Source organism: Nomascus leucogenys, chromosome 4 (assembly GCF_006542625.1).
Source record: "Nomascus leucogenys isolate Asia chromosome 4, Asia_NLE_v1, whole genome shotgun sequence".
Classification (NCBI taxonomy): Eukaryota; Metazoa; Chordata; class Mammalia; order Primates; family Hylobatidae; genus Nomascus; species Nomascus leucogenys.
In genome coordinates, this window is record NC_044384.1 from 68,869,304 (window position 1) to 68,888,301 (window position 18,998).

General features: G+C 44.2%; 1 protein-coding gene across 1 annotated transcript in view; it reads left to right on the forward strand.

Annotated features, from left to right (window-relative positions):
- The window catches only part of RAB31 (RAB31, member RAS oncogene family), a 153,991-nt gene extending 145,704 nt beyond the window's left edge, over window positions 1-8,287 (forward strand). The window contains exon 7 of the mRNA XM_030810764.1: window positions 4,952-8,287. Within this exon, the coding sequence (XP_030666624.1) occupies window positions 4,952-5,049 (98 nt within the window). The 3' untranslated portion in view covers window positions 5,050-8,287. The remainder of the gene's footprint in view (window positions 1-4,951) is intronic.
- Window positions 8,288-18,998: the final 10,711 nt, after the last annotated feature.

Here is an 18,998-nt window from a genome sequence, read left to right on the forward strand (position 1 = left end):
TGTGTTAGTTTGCTGAGAACAAGGGGGGAAGCCTAATGATTTTAAAGTAGCTTAAGTCCCGCTGTGTTGGACACCTCGGCATTTTGGAGCAATTGTGACCTCCCCTGATTCCCCTCGTGCAGGTGCATCACCACTTCTTTACCTCCCTAGACTTTTAACTTCAGGTTTTTTGGTCTCTGTGTCTACTCTCCCGCCTCCAGGCAGTTGTCACCTCCTGCTAAGCATCTTCCACAGTTTCCCTTTCCATCTGTGCTTCCTGCTTCCCCATGGCACACTTAAGGCTCACCTAACGACCTGGGCTTTCCAGGCCTCCTGACCCAATGAGCTTCCCATCTGAGAATCCATTCCGGTCCTTTATAGCATGTGGCGCGTTCCTCTTTATCCTAATATTCAGAGCCTTCTAGTAATCCTAATATTGTCTTCTTTATGGCAGCAAGAGGACAGTGACAGGGAATAACTTCAAGTAGCATGTGTGTGTCCCCCAGTTCTGCGTTATTAGGGTGATGTTCCATGATCGTGAGTCATTGCTGTGTTCCAGAGACCCCCTCTCTACATGGCTAGAGGCTAGAGGTCATTATCAAGAGTGAATACTGCCAAGTCCTAGCAAACTTGGTCAAGTTACTCATCTGGATGATTCAGAAAATCAGATCAAGAAATGGATGTTACACAGCAACTGCCAGCATTGCTAACACCAAACAAAAGATAACCAAGCCAAGTAAATACTGGAACTGGAATGAAAGGAGAGAAGAATCACATACAGCAGAATTGTTAGCAGGAGAGTCAGCGCTCACGCAGGAAATGGCTGGTCCACGGGGAAAGGGAACAGCCCCAGCTAAGCTTGCTGTTTTATTTTTGTTGTGTGTAAATGTATGACAGCCCAGTTCAGAGCCAGGATAAAACTTACAGGCTAGGAATTTGTTTTCACATACTGTGTTCCTGTGGAATCATTTCTAAAACCTGCTTTTCCTCTAGACTGTCAACTTTCAGGAAAACTGAACTTCAAAAAAAAAAGTCTTTTAAACTTCTCCTAGACAGCATCTTACAAAATCCAAACCCTATTAAAATAAACACTCTGGCCTCAAATTTATGCTCAAGGACAACTTGTTCTGGAGGATGACTACTTAGAGCACATTTTATAAGAGTGGAAACCTACAGATGAGGCTCAGAGCCTTTTCAGATGTTTGTGTATATATTTTTGTCCTGCTCTATGCCTGTGTAAATAATACTGATTCAACAGCGTTCCAAGGTGATCACCTTGGTACAGAATGCCATGGCCATTTTCCAAAACCATGTCTTTGTGTAAGTGCCTTGAACCTTCCGGTAAGTTCTGAATACCTTAGGCTCTAAGATCGGGGTTTGCGTTCGAGGTTTGCTTTCTGGTTTCGCGTTCTGGTTTCCTGGTGCAGGCTCCCTTCTCCTTTTAAAGGTGCTGGCCTCATTGTTATGATCTGGCTTTTCTCTGTCTCTGCGTGGAAGCATTTGCTTCTCCCTGTGTTTGAGGTTGGCATGTGTGTGACTCATCCCAGGCTGAGAGTTTTGTAGATGAGCAGGGTGGGTCCCGGTCCACTAACTGAACCCTGAGAATTGTCCGTGACCATGAATCACACAGCATTTCTCCCCGCCATGCAAAACCCATGAAGCCCTCGACTGCTGGGGACTCCCTCCATCATCATTGGTTCCTCCCCTTTTAGTGAAGGCTGTGTGTGTTCCTTTCCCACATTTGTTCTACAGGTGAAGAAAGGAAGGCTCGGAGGTTTTAAATAACTGGTCCAAGTTCATTGAACTGGAATGCTGACTCTCTCACATCTCAAAACTCTTTCTACCAAAGGAGAAAAATGAAGTCTGAGAAATATTTTAGTCTAATAAGTGAAATTTTGAATATTCTGAAGATAAAAGAACCTGGCACTCCTAAGAAGCCATGTTCAACAGCTGATTCAGGAGTGCTGCTAAGAGTTCAAAACATGCGAGAGGGGAGTCTCCTTGAGACAGAGCCAGGCCTTCCTCAGTTTGCATTCTATGCATCAGTGCTCACTGTTGACTGGGGAGAGAAATGAGAAGCAGCAAAGAGGAAGGAGGTGGCGGAAAGCGAGGAAAGGTGTGGACAGACCTTCCTGGCATCCTACTTTGCTATCTGTACGCTCTTTGTTTCTAGATTTTCACTATACTTTTGTCACTTTAATAACTGTCTTACATATAAACTTTTTCTTTAACTTGTGTACTTTCCAAAGCAAAAAACTTATGAAAACAAGACATGAGGGAAGTAAAGTCATGGAGGGCTAAAAAGCTAATGCTGTTTTGCTAACATTAGAATTAGCGTAAGGACACCACAAAGTTGATGTTAACATAGGATGTTGATTTTGATACAGTAAAAAATGCTAAAATGTCAACTCCTTTCACTGATAAGTAAAGAGCTCTTGGCTAACTAGGGCAACAACTGTACCCATGAGAATTATAGTACTGTCCAAAAATAGTTCAGGTGCAAAAGCGAAAGTCCTGATTGCACTGTGTAACACACTCAGGAGGCTCCTGAAATATTACTAACTTCAATAATGATGTAACTCGACACTGTCACCCCTTTCTCTTCAGGAGTAAGTAACTCTTTATTGGCAAGATCTGACTTGGCTAGATCTTTAAAGAGTACTGGTAGTCATTGGAGACTTCCTTCTCTATTTATCACTTAAGGTTGACCAAGTAGAAGAGGCATTTTGTTTACTCTCTTTTAATTGTGATAAATTTAAAAGAATAGCATGTCCAGAAAAGGAAAATTCATACTTACGGTCTCCTTTGCTCCTGGATTAGGACTGAAGTGTTTTGGGGATGGCCTGCAAAAGCTCTGTAGATCTCTGTTGGCTACACAAAATGGCAAAAGCCACAGCTGCGGAAATTGTTGCAAACTTTTCATTTGCTTCATTGTCAAATGAAGATCTCTACTATTACTTTTGAGTTTGGAGTTAAATGCTGGTGACCTTAATCTTCATGCTTAAGCTTTGGTGACTATCTATACCATCTGATCTACACAATGCATTATTACCTTTGAAATCAACTCTTTTTGTCCCTTGTGGAAATGCACCTCTGCTGGGGTGTTTTGGCGCTCTATATGGTCATTAGGTAACAGCCACTTGCATTAAAAGACTTTGTCAGGGCCCAACACATAGTCAGTATTCCGTGCTTTCAGTGTGTGTTCAGATTCTCCTCTTACTGGTTTTCTTAGACTGTACTGTTCTCTAAGCAAATGCCCGTGTGTGATTTTTAAGATGTGCTGGGGAACAATAAATCAATACCACAACCAAAAAAAAAAAAAGACTTTGTCTTTAGAACCAATTTCCCTTCCACTTCTAATTACTGGTTCCTTAGCAAATGAATACACTAACTAGCCAATAAAAAAAATATAGATAGATAGATAGATAAATAGATAGATAGATAGATAGACAGACAGATAGATAAATAGATAGAGATATTCATTTTAGCTTAGGCCTGGTGGCTCATACCTGTAATCTCAGCACTTTAGGAGACCAAAGTGAGAGGATCACTTGAGGCCAGGAGTTTGAGACCAGCCTGGACAACATAGCAAGACCCTATCTCTACCAAAAAAAAAAAATTTATCAGGGCATGGTGGCGCACACCTATAGTCCCAGCTACTCAGAAGGTTGAGGTGGGAGGATCCCTTTAGCCCTGGAGTTCGAGGTTGCAGTAAGCCATGATCAAGCTACTGCACTTCAGCCTGGGTGACAGAGTGAGACCCTGTCTCAAGAATAAAACAAAATCCTCATTTTAGAGCTAGTGTTTCATGCCTTTTTCAAGGGGGATAGAAAAGTAGCAAAGAGAGCTAATGTGGTTCAGTGGGAAGAGCACAGGCCTTGGGACCCATCAGGAAATCAAGGTGTAGATTATAATCAAAGCACCAGCTGTACTACTGCCTGTTATTGATGGGACCTTCAGCAAAGTGCTCAAGTTCTCAAGTCACAGTGAAATGGTGATAATAACGACCATTACATCAAATTCACAGGGCGAGGTGAGGATGGTGTTTGTGAAAATCTTTGAAAACTGGGAGCTACTAAGGTTATTTCCAGATTCCATTGCCTTTTTTCAGAAAACAACTTTATGGAGATAAAATTCACATACCATACATTTCACCCATTTCAAGTGTACAATTCAGTGGTGTTTGGTATATTCACAGATCTGTGCAGCCATCAGCACAGTCAATTTTAGAAAAATCACCTCATAAAGAAACCCATACCCTTTAGCTATCATCTCCCTGGCCCCTTCCATTGCCTGTTTAATTTTTATTTTGTGTTTATTCATAGAGACTCTCTGATAATTTTTTAAATTAAGTTAAGTAAAAATAAGATTACTTGTGGATGACATTAAAATATTGTTTCCTATGAAAAGTGTCTCTGTAGGGCTTTCCAGTTAATGATCTAAATGCATTGGCAGGATGAGGGATGATGAACTAAGTGTTAATAAATGACACTGCTAGGAAGATTACAATTCAAATCTATTTCTATTTTGAGAAGCAGAAAAGATGGATGAGTACTCACTGTTACTGTTGAAGTCACGGTCCCATGAAAGCTGCTCATTAAATCAGGATGGGTCTCTGGAAAGGCAGGGAGGGAAGAATGCGCTGATGAGCGGAGGCTGGATGGGAACTGCCCCCAGGAGTGGATCTTCCTAGCCCAGGAAATCCACACCATCAGGAAACTGCTGGACTGTTCCATACGTGAACTTCCTAAGCCCATGAATTGGGCTTCATGCAGCAGAACTAGGGAGGAAAGGAGAGGAAGAAGGAAGGGAGGGAGGAAAGGAAGGAAGGAGAAAGGAGCCCCTCCGGGAACACCTTTATTTTCTGCACAGCCCAAATATTAAGCAGGAGTGTTGAAGCAGGGTGAAAATCTGTGTGTGCAGTGTTGGCTGTAGGAAAGGGAACTCACCCTTGGCCTCCTTTTTGTTCCAGGCCGCCAGATCCCACCCTTGGACCCCCATGAAAATGGAAACAGTGGAGGAATCAAAGTTGGGCAGCCACCTATGCAAGCCAGCCGCCGGTGCTGTTGACCCAAGGGCCGTGGTCCGTGGTACTTGAAGAAGCCAGAGCCCACATCGTGTGCGCTGCTGAAGGACCCTACGCTCAGTGGCCTGGCACCTCACTTTGAGAAGAGTGAGCACACTGGCTTTGCATCCTGGAAGACCTGCAGGGGGCGGGGCAGGAAATGTTCCTGAAAAGGATTTTAGAAAACCCTGGGAAAACCCACCACACCACCACAAAATGGCCTTTAGTGTGTGAAATGCACATGGAGGGGATGTAGTTGCATTTCTGCTAAAAAAAAAAAACTTTAAAAATTCTTGGATGTATACAAAAGTCTTCATGCCTTATTATGTGGGGATTCTAAAGTGGCGTTCCACTCGGATTTCCTGTGCTACCTATCCAAATTCCGGTAACTACTTCAGTGTCATTGCCCTTGTTACCTAACCAACCTTCACTGAAAGGCAAATTTAGTTGAGGAGGTTAGTTTTTAGCTAGCTTTGGAAGTAAGCCTTTATTTATTGCTTTTTGGAAGGAAATCAGAGAAGTGTCAGTGGACCATCACCCAGACTGAGACTTGAGCTATTACAGAAGCCAGGAAGAGTGTATTAGAAACTGTTGTCTACACCACTTTTAATTGGTGAACATTTTTCTAAGTTATGGTCATATATACCCAAACAAACCAAATCAACCTAAATTATTGCATATAATTTTGGGATTGGGTGCCCTAGTTTGAAAGAGTGATTTAAGTAATCACTATGTAAGTGGTGAGAGATGCAGGATATACACATTATTCAAGAGACCACCTGACGTGCATCTCCTCCGCAGGAATACATTCCTCCTGTCTTAGAGAAGTTTAATGCACATAGTATTATTTTACTAAGAGAATATCTCTTGGTGTCATATCTAGGGGAAGAGAATTAACTAGAATTAAATTTAATGTTTGAATCTAAATCACTGGGCAAACTTCTAATAATAGCAATTAATAATAGGTTACAGGAAAGCCAGCCAGAGCAAGTATCAGCACTTTAAAACTCTAGACCCAAAAAAACTACAAAATCAGAAAAAGTATTTTTATGTTTCTAGCTTGAGGAGAAGGGTTTTAGGGCTAACCAGAGGTCCGACCCTGGAATGCCAAGGAACTGAGAATGGGCTCCGATGAAAACCTTCCTTTTCAGCTTCCCTGTCTGCTCAATTAATTAAAGATGTTTGAATCCAAAGGAAGTCAAGGAAGAAAAAGCGTGGAAAGGAAGAGAACTGATTCCTACTGAAAATTCAAATTCTATTACCATTCTAACTTTCACAAAAAGTTGGGATCAAGAAGCAGTGGATTTCCCACCAGGGCTTATATTAGGGGGTGATTCTTAAAGGACATTAGGATTGGTGCTCAGAAATGGTTAATCATGCTGTGTGCTAACCAGGGCCAGCTGGTACCTTCTTTGCCATGAGCATTCAAGGGACAGCTAACCTTTATTGACAATCTATATTGCGAAAGTCAGGAAAGAGGTCGTGAGCTGATTGGATTAAAGACTTGGCACTTCAGTAACTCAGCACGCTTCCACTTCACTCAACTTAAGAGAGTTCATTGACAGTGTTAGGATGTGAAGGCTGGAAAACGTTTATTTTGCTTTAAGAATTCCATTTGGCTCTCCCAAATAGGTATCTCAAAAACTGTTAGCAAGTGGCATTTGGATGTCTTGACAGGGCCATTGCAGGGATTTTTAGGGTTTTTTCCACATTGTCCACATTAATGGTTGGCATATTGTGCTTACAGGCCAAGAAATGATCATACCCCTTGCCAAAGGTAAAAAAAAAAAAAAAAAAAAAAAAATTGAGTAGAAAATTGAAGTGACCTCTTTCCAGCTGACGTGCAGGCTTATTTTGTAACCTTTCCTCATCCAGTTTTCCCTGAGAACCTGGGTTTATCTCTAGACAGCTGTTCAGGTTTTTTAGCTGAGGGGTAAGTATCCTAGATGAGAGTTTTGCATCTTTGGGCTGGGTTTGCAGTGGTTGTGTTTTGCATAAAATGTCTAGTCTTAGCCACACATAGTGAGCTACCCACTAATGAGCCCATGGTTTTATTTCAAAAGCACATGAGGGTGTGAAACCACTCTGTTACCTTTCTGTATTGCCTTCACTATTCAAGCCAGTCAGAGGACAATATATATATATTCTCATCAGCACTCAGAGTAGTCGGTGAAGATCACACTTGGGCACACCAGGATTCACATAAACATTGTATCTTCTCTGTGGATGCTCAGGCCTTGTCTACAATGAGGCTTTACAACCTTCCTTTGTTTTGGCTCGGGTTTACTTCCTGGCTGTCTAATAATTGAACCATAATTGTGTAATATTATGTAAAGGCCTGGAAATTACTGTTGCTAAAAAAAGTCATGTAGTTTCATGTGATGTAGCATCCTTGGCATCATTTTCCAAAATTTGTTCCTTCTCCCTTTTTTTTTCTTTCATGTGTGGCATGAGTGTGTATCTGTGTAAATATGATTGTATATGTGTTACTCCGACATCTAATCCATTTCACTGGCTGAGTTTGGCCCCTAGCCATATGTTAATATAAGGTAGACATGGCTTCTCAGAGGGATGGCTTCCCAATGGAAATCTCTGAGAATGGCAGTGGAGTTGTGCAAGCATTTTACGTCGCCACATAATTGACTTGCCATTTTATGGTTAAAAATGGCACATTAGGCTGTTGAATATGACGTTACCTTGCAGACTAAAAGGTTGAAGGCCCGAAACTAACTTTTAGCTAACAATAAGGGCTGTGCCCCAATGGAAACTGAGTTCATTTTCTGAGAAAGGTTTGGATGACTGAAATATTTCCTCGACAATCAAGGACCTTGGCATGTGGTGGCTGAAACTGAGCTTTTTGTGTGGGCTCCAGTTCTCACTGTTCTGCAATGCTCATGGCAAGTTGAATGGTGAACTAGCTTATAAACTAAAGGGCTCTGAACTGTATTCAGACCGATTGGGTATCTAGCTTACTGTTTTAACATCATTGTTGAAACCAGACCCCGTAATCCAATGGTGCTGCCCTGTTGTGCAAACTGCTCCCTTTTCTCGTGTTTTTGTAAAGAGCTTCCATCTGGGCTGGACCCAGTTCCTGCACATACAAGACACCGCTGCAGTCAGCTAGGACCTTTCCGCCACGTATTCTATTCTGTAGTAAAGCATTTCCATCAACAATGCCCAACTGTATCTGTTATTTTTGGTTTAACACACACTGATTCATACTAATAAATATTTTCAGTTGTATCATTTGTCTTTTTCTTATTACACTGTTCAGTAGAATCATTTTTTAAAAATCACAGTTAACTCAAACAGAGAATGATGATTCCCCAGGGAAATGTGTGCACCTGCACGTATGCAGACATGCATAAGGATGTTCCCTGAAACACTGTTTGCAGTAGCAAAATGTTGCCTTCCACTAAGGAAATGGAAAAATGAAATGCGGCCCAGCCACATGATGAAAGCTGTCAGGTAATGAAAATGAACTCACTATCATGCATCAACATGGATCTCAAAAACAGAGTTTGGAGTGCAGGCTGCCATCCTGTACATCCCCAAGGGAGCCATCATAGTGGCCTGTATGAATGCAACCCTCAGGAACTGTGCAGTGCATCGCCTGGGCAACCAACCTGTGGCCCTGGCTGAGTGAATACAGCAAGCTGAATAAGTACCAGTGCATGTCAACTCACACAGAACAATAATTCAGACATTGTTTATGAATGTGTTTGTGTGCTAAAAGAATTGGAAAGCAAAACACGAACTTCATGATGGTCCTTACCTGAGGGGAGGGAGAGAAGTGAACAGGATCAGGGAGAACAAAGGAGATGTAACTATCTGTCATTTGTATTTACTTCATGATAGAAAAATCTGAAGCCAATACGACAAAAGGATAACATTTGGTCATTTCAAGGTGTGTGTTTTATTAGCCTTTATATTTTTCTGTGTGTTTTGTTTTTCAAAGAGGAAGAGGAATGGAGACAAGAAAAACAATAAAGGATGAGAGTGACTTCTTTAATATGCAAGAAAGGTTTCATAAGTGTATTTGCCAAGTCAGTTACTTTGATGAGGTATACTCATTCCCATCCCCTCTCCTCCGTTGTCTCAGCCCCTACTACCTGACACCAACAAACACACACACACACACACACACACACTTCCACATTCATGCCCTTGTGGGGCTTATGTTTTCTCTACAGAGCTTCATTTGACATCTAGATGACTGGGAAAGTGGGAGGTGAAGAGCAGAGAAGCAGCACCTTCATGTTCTCAGCATTGGAGACGCTGTCTGAGGCCCCTGCTAGGAAATGCTTCCAATATGTAATCAAACTACAAACACCCACCATCACCAACAAGAGACCCAGTGTTCCAATTTTATGAGAAAACATGCCTTTGTTTTGCATTTACTAAGAAGCGGTTACCTGTGTATAGCAACTTTGGGAGATGTTTTTGGAAATAATCCCGTGATTGGATTCAGATGGCAGATTTTGTGCAGCCCAGACTTCTATGTCAATAGCACTCTGCACAGGGCTTCCACCACCCCCTCCCGCACTACTGTTTTGTCCCACCTCGGGGTGTATTTAATAGAACCAGTGTCTGAGGAGTTATGCCCTGAGGCTGGGAGGCCTTCATGGCAACTTGCACATTTTTACAAAACAACTCTGGTGGATTGAGGGCTCCCTGGAGATCAAGGACAAGGAGCTCAGGCTGTGTTCAGCTGGACTCCAGCATTCCCTGTGGTTGCTCTAAATAGTTCTTGTTCCTTCAAATAGTTCCTGTTCTGAGAGGTATTGTCCAGAGAGCAAGACTTGCAGGTTGGAAAAGGAGAGAGACTTCATCCCAATTTCATGAGCATTCATCTCCAAGAGTGTCTCCTCTCAAGTTTCTAGACATAACTGCAGCAACTGGCTTTTTGTACATATGTGAAGCCATCTTCTCCCTTCCATTCCAGTGTTCTATTAAAAAATTGAAAAGATAACACCAAGTGTTGCCTGGTATCCTGAAAATAGGCAGTCCCATATATGCTGGTCAGAGTATAAATTGGTGTAATCTTTCTAGAAAGCAGCTTGGCAATGTATGCCAAAAACATTTGAAATTATCATATCCTATGAGCCACAAATTCTATTTTTCTTTTTTTTTTTTTTTTTTGAGACAGAGTCTTGCTCTGTCTTCCAGGCTGGAGTGCAGTGGCACGATCTCCACTCACTGCAAGCTCTGCCTCCCAGGTTCACGCCATTCTCCAGCCTCAGCCTCCCGAGTAGCTGGGACTACAGGTGCCCGCCACCACACCCAGCTAATCTTTTGTATTTTTAGTAGAGATGGGGTTTCACCATGTTAGCCAGGATGGTTCAATCTCTTGACCTTGTGATCCACCCGCCTTGGCCTCCCAACACTAATTCTATTTTTCTATTTCTGGAAATTTATTTTAACTGTATGTGTGTGTGTAAAACAGAAATATTATCTATTACTGCAAAACACATTTGTTTTGCCCCAAACTTAAATTGGCATAAAGCAGTAAACAATTATTATCTTACAGTTTCTGAGGGCAGGAAGTTGAAAATGGCTTAGCTAAGTGGTTCTGGCTAGGGGTCTTCAGATGTCATCTAGGGCTACCATCATCCGAAGGCTTGACTGGGGCTGGGATTCTACTACTGAGGTGGCTCACTCACTGGCTGTTGGCAGGAAGCCTCTGTTCCTCACCAGGTGGGCCTCTCCATGTGCTGCTTGATGGCCTCATGATGTGGCATGAGCCCCATTCTGTCTGATGCAGAAAGCTGAATGTAGTCTTCCAGCTGTTCACAGTGGTTTCTATTGTCAGGATTTAACCCTCTGCCCTGTCTTCCAAGATGAGTGAATGGGAAAGAAGGATGTGTTGAAGCTTCTGGAGGGCTTATTGCACCCACAGGGAGGGGATGTATCTAATTGCTGCCCCTCATTGGCACCTCTTGCCTTCTGTGAAGGTCTGACTCATCCAGCCTGGTCTCTGGTGATCAGCCCCATGCCCACTCTCACCTCTGGTCACAGGGTCCACAGTGGTCTCTCTGTCCCCCTATCTTATGCACTTGGCTCCCTAGGTTCACTTCCATGCCCCCATTTAGAGCACCTGGGAGATACTGGATGGGAGTGTGAGCCTCCTAGCTCCATAGCTATGGCTCCATGGTAACAGCCTGGGTGGGGCCCAGTGCTCAGCCCTGCTTCTAGGAGGCGGTGGAGAGCTGAAGATGGGTCCCTTCCAGGAGGTGGTGGAGAGCTGGAGATGGGTCCCTTCCAGGAAGTGGTGGAGAGCTAGAGATGGGTCCCTTCTAGGAGGTGGTGGAGAGCTGGAGATGGGTGCCTTCCAGGAGGTGGTGGAGAACTGGAACTGGAGATGGGTGCCTTCCAGGAGGTGGTGGAGAACTGGAGATGAGTCCCCTTCCAAAAGTTGATGAAGAGCTGGAGATGGGCCCCTTTCCAGGAAGTGGTGGAGAGCTGGAGATGGGTCCCTTCCAGGAGGTGGTGAAGAACTGGAGATGGGTCCCCTTCTAGGAGGTGGTGAAGAGCTGGAGATGGGTCCCTTCCAGGAGGTGGTAGAGAGCTGCAGATGGGTCCTCTTCCAGAAGGTGGTGGAGAGCTGGGGCTTAGTCCCCTTCCAGGTGGTGGTGGAGAGCTGGGGCTTAGTCCCCTTCCAGGTGGTGGTGAAGAGCTGGGGCTGGGTCCCTTTCCAGGAGGTAGTGGAGAGCTGGAGATGGGTCCCCTTCCAGGAGGTGGTGGAGAGCTGGTGTATTAGTTCATTTTCATGCTGCTGATAAAGACATACCCAAGACTGGACAATTTACAAAAGAAAGATATTTATTGGACTTACAGTTCCACATGGCTGGGGAGGTCTCACAATAATGGTGGAAGGCAAGGAGGAGCAAGTCACATCTTACATGGATGGCAACAGGCAAAAAGAGAGCTTGTGCAGGGAAACTCTCATTTTAAAACCATCAGATCTCATGAGACCCACTCACCATCATGAGAACAGTACGGGAAAGACCCTCCCCCATTATTCAATCACATCCCACCGGCTTCCTCCCATGACATGCGAGAATTATGGGAGTTAGAATTCAAATGAGATTTGGGTGGGGACACAGCCAAACCATATCACTCTGCCCTGGCCCTTCCCAAATCTCATGTCCTCACATTTCAAAATAAATCATGCCTTCCCAACAGTCCCCTGAAGTCTTAACTCATTTCAGCATTAACTCAAAAGTCCACAGTCCAACATCTCATCTGAGACAAGGTAAGTCCCTTCCACCTGTGAGCTTGTAAAATCAAAAGCAAGTTAGTTACTTCGTAGATACAATGGGGGTACAGGCATTGAGTAAATATAGCCATTCCAAATGAGAGAAATTTGCCAAAACAAAGGGGGTACAGGGCCCATGCAAGTCCAAAATCCAGCAGGGCAGTCAAATCTTAAAACTCCAAAATTATCTCCTTTGACTCCATGTCTCACATCCAGGTCAAGCTGATGCAAGAGGGGGATTCCCATCTGCCGCTGTTGCTTTGCAGGGTACAGCCTCCCTCCTGGCTGCTTTCACAGGCTGGTGTTGAGTGTGTACAGCTTTTCCAGGTGCATGGTGCAAGCTATCAGTGGATCTACCATTCTGGGGTCTGGAGGACAGTGGCTGTCTTCTCAGAGCTCCACTAGGTGATGCCCCAGTACAGACTCTGTGTGAGGGCTCTCACCCCACATTTCCCTTCTGCACTGCCCTAGCAGAGGTTCTCCATGAGGGCCCCACCCCTACAGCAAACTTCTGCCTGGGCATCCAGGCATTTCCATACATCTTCTGAAATCTAGGCAGAGCTTCCCAAACCTCCATTCTTGACTTCTGTGCACTGGCAGGCTCAACACCACATGGAAGCTGCCAAGGCTTGAGCCTTGCACCTTCTGAAGCCACAGCCCGAGCTCTACATTGGCCCCTTCCAGCCACAGCTGGAGCAGCTGGGACACAGGGCACCAAGTCCCTAGGCTGCACAGCACAGGGACCCTAGGCCTTGCCACAAAACCACTTTTCCTCCTAGACCTCCAGGCCTGTGATGGGAGGGGCTGCTGTGGAGACCTCTGACATGCCCTGGAGACATTTTCCCTATTGTCCTGGGGATTAACATTTGGGTCCTCATTACTTGTGCAAATTTCTGCAGCCAGCTTGTATTTCTCCTCAGAAAATGGGATTTTATTTTCTATCACATTGCCAGGCTGCAAATTTTCTAAACTTTTATGCTCTGCTTCCCTTATAAAACCAAACACCTTTAATAGCACCCAAGTCATCTCTTGAATACTTTTCTGCTTAGAAATTTCTTCTGCCAGATACCCTAAATCATCTCTCTCAAGTTCAAAATTCCACAAATCTCTACTGCCAGTCTCTTTGCTAAAACATAACAAGAGCCACCTTTGCTCCAGTTGCCAACAAGTTCCTCATCTCTATCTAAGACCACCTCCTCTTGGACTTTATTGTCCATGTTGCTATCAGCATTTTAGGCAAAGCCATTCAACAAGCCTCTAGGAAGTTCCAAACTTTCCCACATATTCCCGTCTTCTTCTGAGCCCTCCAAACTGTTCCAATCTCTGCCTATTACCCAGTTCCAAAGTCACTTCCATGTTTTGGGGTATCTTTTCAGAAGCACCCCACTCCTGGTACCAATTCACTGCATTAGTCCATTTTCATGCTGCTAATAAAGACATACCTGAGACTAGGCAATTTACAAAAGAAAGAGGTTTAATGGACTTACAGTTCCACATGGCTGGGGAGGTCTCACAATCATGGTGGAAGGCATGGATGGCAGCAGGCAAAGAGAGAGCTTGTACAAAAAAACTCCCATTTTAAAACCATCAGATCTTATAAGACCCACTCTCCATCATGAGAACAACACAGGAAAGACCCGCCCCCATAATTCAATCAGGTCCCACTGGGTTCTTCCCATGACACATGGGAATTGTGGAAATTACAATTCAAGAGGAGATTTGGGTGGGTACACAGCCAAATCCATATCAGCTGGAGATGTGGGTCCCCTTCCGGGAGGTGGCAGAGGGCTGGAGATGGGTCCCCTGCAGGAGGTGGCAGACAGCTGGAGATGAGTCGCTTCCAAGAGGTGGCAGAGAGCTGGAGATGGGTCCCCTTCAAGCAAGTGGTGGATAACTGGAGATGGGTCACCTTCCAGGAGGTGATGGAGAGCTGGAGATGGGCTCCCTTCCAGGAGGTGGTGAAAAGCTGGGGCTGGGTGCCTTCCCAGGAGGTGGTGGAGAACTGGAGATGGGCCTCCTTCCAGGAGATGGTAGAGAGCTGGGACTGGATCCCTTTTGGAGAGCTGGGGCTGGGCCTGCCTTCGAGGGCCTAACCTAGATGGTGTCTGAGTGTCAGCTGCCTGGGCCTCTCCAGTGCTTTTCTTGCTGCAGCCAGTGGGAGGAGGGTGGTGGGTGGAGTGTGTCTTCACAGAAACTTCACCCAGGCTTGCCCTTTTAGGTTCCTGAATCTTCTGTTTAGTTCCAGACTCTTCCCCTGGTCTGGGGCACTTTAGAGAGTGAAAAGGGCTGCTGGGACTGCAGGAGTAAAGGGTAGTTCTGAGCACACTGGGATGTGGGATCATTCTGGTCTAACCTTCTATACATCTGGCAATGGGGGAGGGTGTGTTGGGGGACAGAAAACTCATGAGTTCCTGGGTAAGCACTTATCACTTATCTTTGTAAAATCGTCCATCCATCCATCCAACAAGTGTTTACTGAGTGCTACTATGAGTCGGGTGGTAGACTAGTTTTTCGTGCTCCATGAGATTTCTGCAATTACCAAGCTTACAAAGGAGGGAACGAAGAGAAGGGAAAAGACAAGACAACTGAGAATGACAAGAATGAGGAGTTCATTCAACTGCAGACAGGGCAGCATGACTGGAGGAGGCACTCTGACCACATGGGTAGGAACCAGGGACTGGGGCGTCAGCCCCACCCTTTACTCATCAAATGATTCTGAGCAAGTTACTTGGTTTCTCTGAACCTCAGTTACCTCTTGGAAAATGGGAATAGTATCCACATCACGGGGTTAATGTCAACATGAAGTGAAATCATTGTTTGCAAGACACTTAGGATAGGGAACTGAGTGACTATGATGATGCCATAGGCTTCAGCCTTTGCCCTGAAGCTGGGAAGGGTTCCTTTTCTCTGTCCTCTTAGTTGCTACATTCTTTTTTTTTCTTTTCTTTTCTTTTTTTTTTTTTTTTTTGTACTTTAAGTTCCAGAATACATGTGCAGAATGTGCAGGTTTGTTACATAGGTATACATGTGCCATGGTGGTTTGCTGCACCTGTCAACCCATCATCTAGGTTTTAAGCCCTGCATGCATTAGGTGTTTGTCCTAATGCTGTCCCTCCCTTTTACCCCCACCCCACAACAGGCCCCGGTGTGTGTTGTACCCCTCCTTGTGTCTATGTGTTCTCATTATTCAACTCCCACTCATGAGTGAGAATATGCAGTGTTTGGTTTTCTGTTCCTGTGTTAGTTTGCTGAGAATGATGGCTTCCAGCTTCATCCATGTCCCTGAAAAGGACATGAACTAATTCTTTTTATGGCTGCATAGTATTCCATAGTGTATATGTGCCACATTTTCTTTATCCAGTCTATCATTGATGGGGATTTGGGTTGGTTCCAAGTCTTTGCTGTTGTAAATAGTGCTGCAATAAACATAGGGGTGTGTGTGTCTTTATAGTAGAATGACCTATAATCCTTTGGGTATATACTCAGCAATGGGATGGCTGAGTCAAATGGTATTTCTGGTTCTAGATCCTTGAGGAATCATCGCACTGTCTTCCACAATGTTTGAACTAATTTACAGTCTCACCAACAGTGTAAAAGCATTCCTATTTCTCCACAGCCTCACCAGCATCTATTGTTTCCTGACTTTTTAATAACCACTATTCTGACTGGCGTGAGATGGTATCTCATTGTGGTTTTTAGCTGCTATATTCTTTTTTGTTCTCTTCTTTTCTCTTTTATTGGCAGGCAATGCAGTGAGACCATTGGCAGATTGGTCCCTCTAAGCCTCAGTTTCCTCATATGCAAAATGCAGGTAGTAATTCATATGCACATAAACACACACTTCTAGAATCCAAAAAGCTTTGTAAACAGATTTTTTTTCCTGAGTTTGACATGGACTCATTTGGCAGCGGGACCAAATCTGAACTGACATCATGCTATTTGTAATGGTTATTTATCCAACCAGGAGTGAGTATTTGTATATCTAGCTGCAGAAATACTACTGTGTTTGATGATAGGATCCTCCCGCTGACTGCTGGAATGTTCTGTGATAGATATACTATTTTACTTTGTAAAATCCAAAGTTCTGAGTTCTGAAAACATCTGCCCCCAAAGTATAAAGTATTCTCAGCCTGTGGTATTTACCCTTGGGTGTGTCCTGAGGACCGAGTGAGAGGATGCGTGTGATGAGGCTTTCACATGGGGAGCCCCAGGCAGCTCTTGGGAATGCTATTCACATGGAAGGCAACACAGTCATGGTGCCTCCCAAGAGGAGCCATGGGGTTTATGCTACAGAAGAATTGTTATGGCCCTGGCACCAAGCAAGCACTCAAAAACAGTAACAGCCAACATGACTACAGGGGCTTGCTATGTGCCAGACACAGTTCTAGGGGCTTTACATCATATTATCTCTTTTTATTTTTACAACAACCTTTAGGAGGCAGACACTATTATCTCCACTTTACAAGTGAGGAAACCCAGACACAGGAGGTTAAGTAAATTACCCAAGACTTTCTGATCAAGAGAGACAGAAGTCAAAGATTAGCTACTACTGTTTTCTCCTTTCTTTCCTCTCATTATAAGTGCTGCACATAATAAAAGAATGAAGAAAAGGAGATCCATGATTAATGAAAATTTCCCAGGAGCTACTTTCAAACTGTATCTCATTTTATCTGCAAAACAAATCTGAGATAGATGTGAAATTGTTCTCCTTTTACAGAAGGAGCATGGAGAGCTTAAGGGACGTAAGGAGGGCAAATGCATTCATGCGGAGGTCTGTCCTATGTCCTATTCCAAAACCCATTCTTGCATCTCAGGAGGAAGTTTTGACAGGGGAGCTAAGGGTTAACCAGCTCAGGCTGGAAGTGCTGAATCACCCAATTAAAGGAGACTTGCTGCTTTGATGGGAAGGTCTGATCCAAAACTGCTGGGGTGACTCTCCTTGACCCTACCGCTTGGGCAGCTTAATTTATCTTTTCTGTATCCCTGACCTTGATGTTGAAACCATTACTCAACCCTCAGTGAAGTTCTTAACTGGCTTTTTTGAAATGACTCATGCATCAAGATCCAGCCATCTTGACTTTGTAGGGCCCGATGCCCTGAATTAGCTTCTGAGAACCTAGTGCCCAAACTGGTGTCCCCAGGTGGGCCTGGCAGACCATAGATGGCAGCTTTCTCGGTTCTCCTCCACTTCACTTCTCTCCGGATGTGTGCGTACTTTTTCTCTCATTGCTAAGGCATGCCCCAAGCTTTTTGTTTATTTGTTTTTATTTTCATCTTAAAATCACCCATGCACTGTTTTACCCCTCCCATCAACCTACCTATATGCATAAATCTTCTCTAGTTTTGATCAGTTGTCTTTTTTCCTCCTCCAAGCTACCCTCTCTTCCCTTCTCACTAAAGAAATTCTTAAATGAGAATCATGATGTACTCACTTGATCATCTAGTCACTGCTCGCCTGAATTCAGTCCCTCTCCAAGCTCTGCACCTTCAAAACCTATTCCCTCTTTCCACTCTCCACTCCCAGAGGGCAGGTGAAGCTGTGGGCCCCTCTCTCCCTCCTGGACACTCCTTCTCCAGCCCAGAAGCTGGCTCTGTGGTTTCTGTACTTCTTTTACTGCCCTTTTCATTTTCCTTTGCTGGCTCTTCTTAGAGCTTAAATGCAGGTACTTCCTGCAGATGTGTGTTCCTATTCCTCCTCAGTACACCACCTTCCTTCTGATTTCATCCAACTTTATGGCTTCAACTATTGCCTCTGGGTGTCTGGCTTCTAAACTGTTGTCTAGCCTGACTGCTTTCCAGAGATCAGAGCTTGATCTCCAGCTGCGGAATGGGTGTGGTGAAGTCCCCTCTTGCATGCAAATAGTGTTGCACCTTGTTAACAATGCTATTCCTGCGCTGCATTCTCTCAGAGGCTCAGGCTTCAAATTTGAGAGCCAGTTTCAGCTCCTTTCAAGCACTGACCAAACCATGGAAATTCTATTTCTGAATTTCTCAAACCTTTTCACCTTCTTTCCACTGCCCTAGCATAGGCTTTTAATATGTTCTATCTTGATTATAGTGATAGTCTCTCAATAGATGTCTTTGAATGTTATCTTTGGCTCTCAGAGAGAGCGTAGAATATGCTAGCAGTGAGTGATATAGGTACAGAGCAAATAATATCATTTCCTGAAAACTTTCTGTGAGACTCTTATTGCAAATTAAGTAAAATTGCAACTCTGTAACCTGTGGTGAAATACCCCTTTCATTTAGTCCAGCCTCCATTCCGGCCCCATCGCTGCCCAGGGTCACTGCTCCTGCCCATGTCACACCCTGGTTGCTTTCTTCTAACTGGAAGGCCATCCCCCTTTGCTCCTCTCTGCCTGGCAATATACCACCCTGCGTCGGAGGCTGGGAAGAAATTTCAGGAGGCTTTCCTGGATCTCCCCAGGAGGAATCACAGTCACCATAGAATTAGGAGCAGCAGGTTAGCCCATAAGTTAGGGTCAAATCGTGTTCACCAGAGATAGTGCATTTTTTGCACTAAACATCATGAGTCTAGTATTAAATTGTCATTTTTCTTCTCTACAGTCAGTGTTGTAGCAGGAGACCAGGAAGTTAATTGTGATTACCTTCGTGAGTCAAAAGAGAGAAACTCACAAGATATGGGCACTTTGATCCTACGTGCAAGTTTTCATTGAGTGTCTGGGTTATTCCACA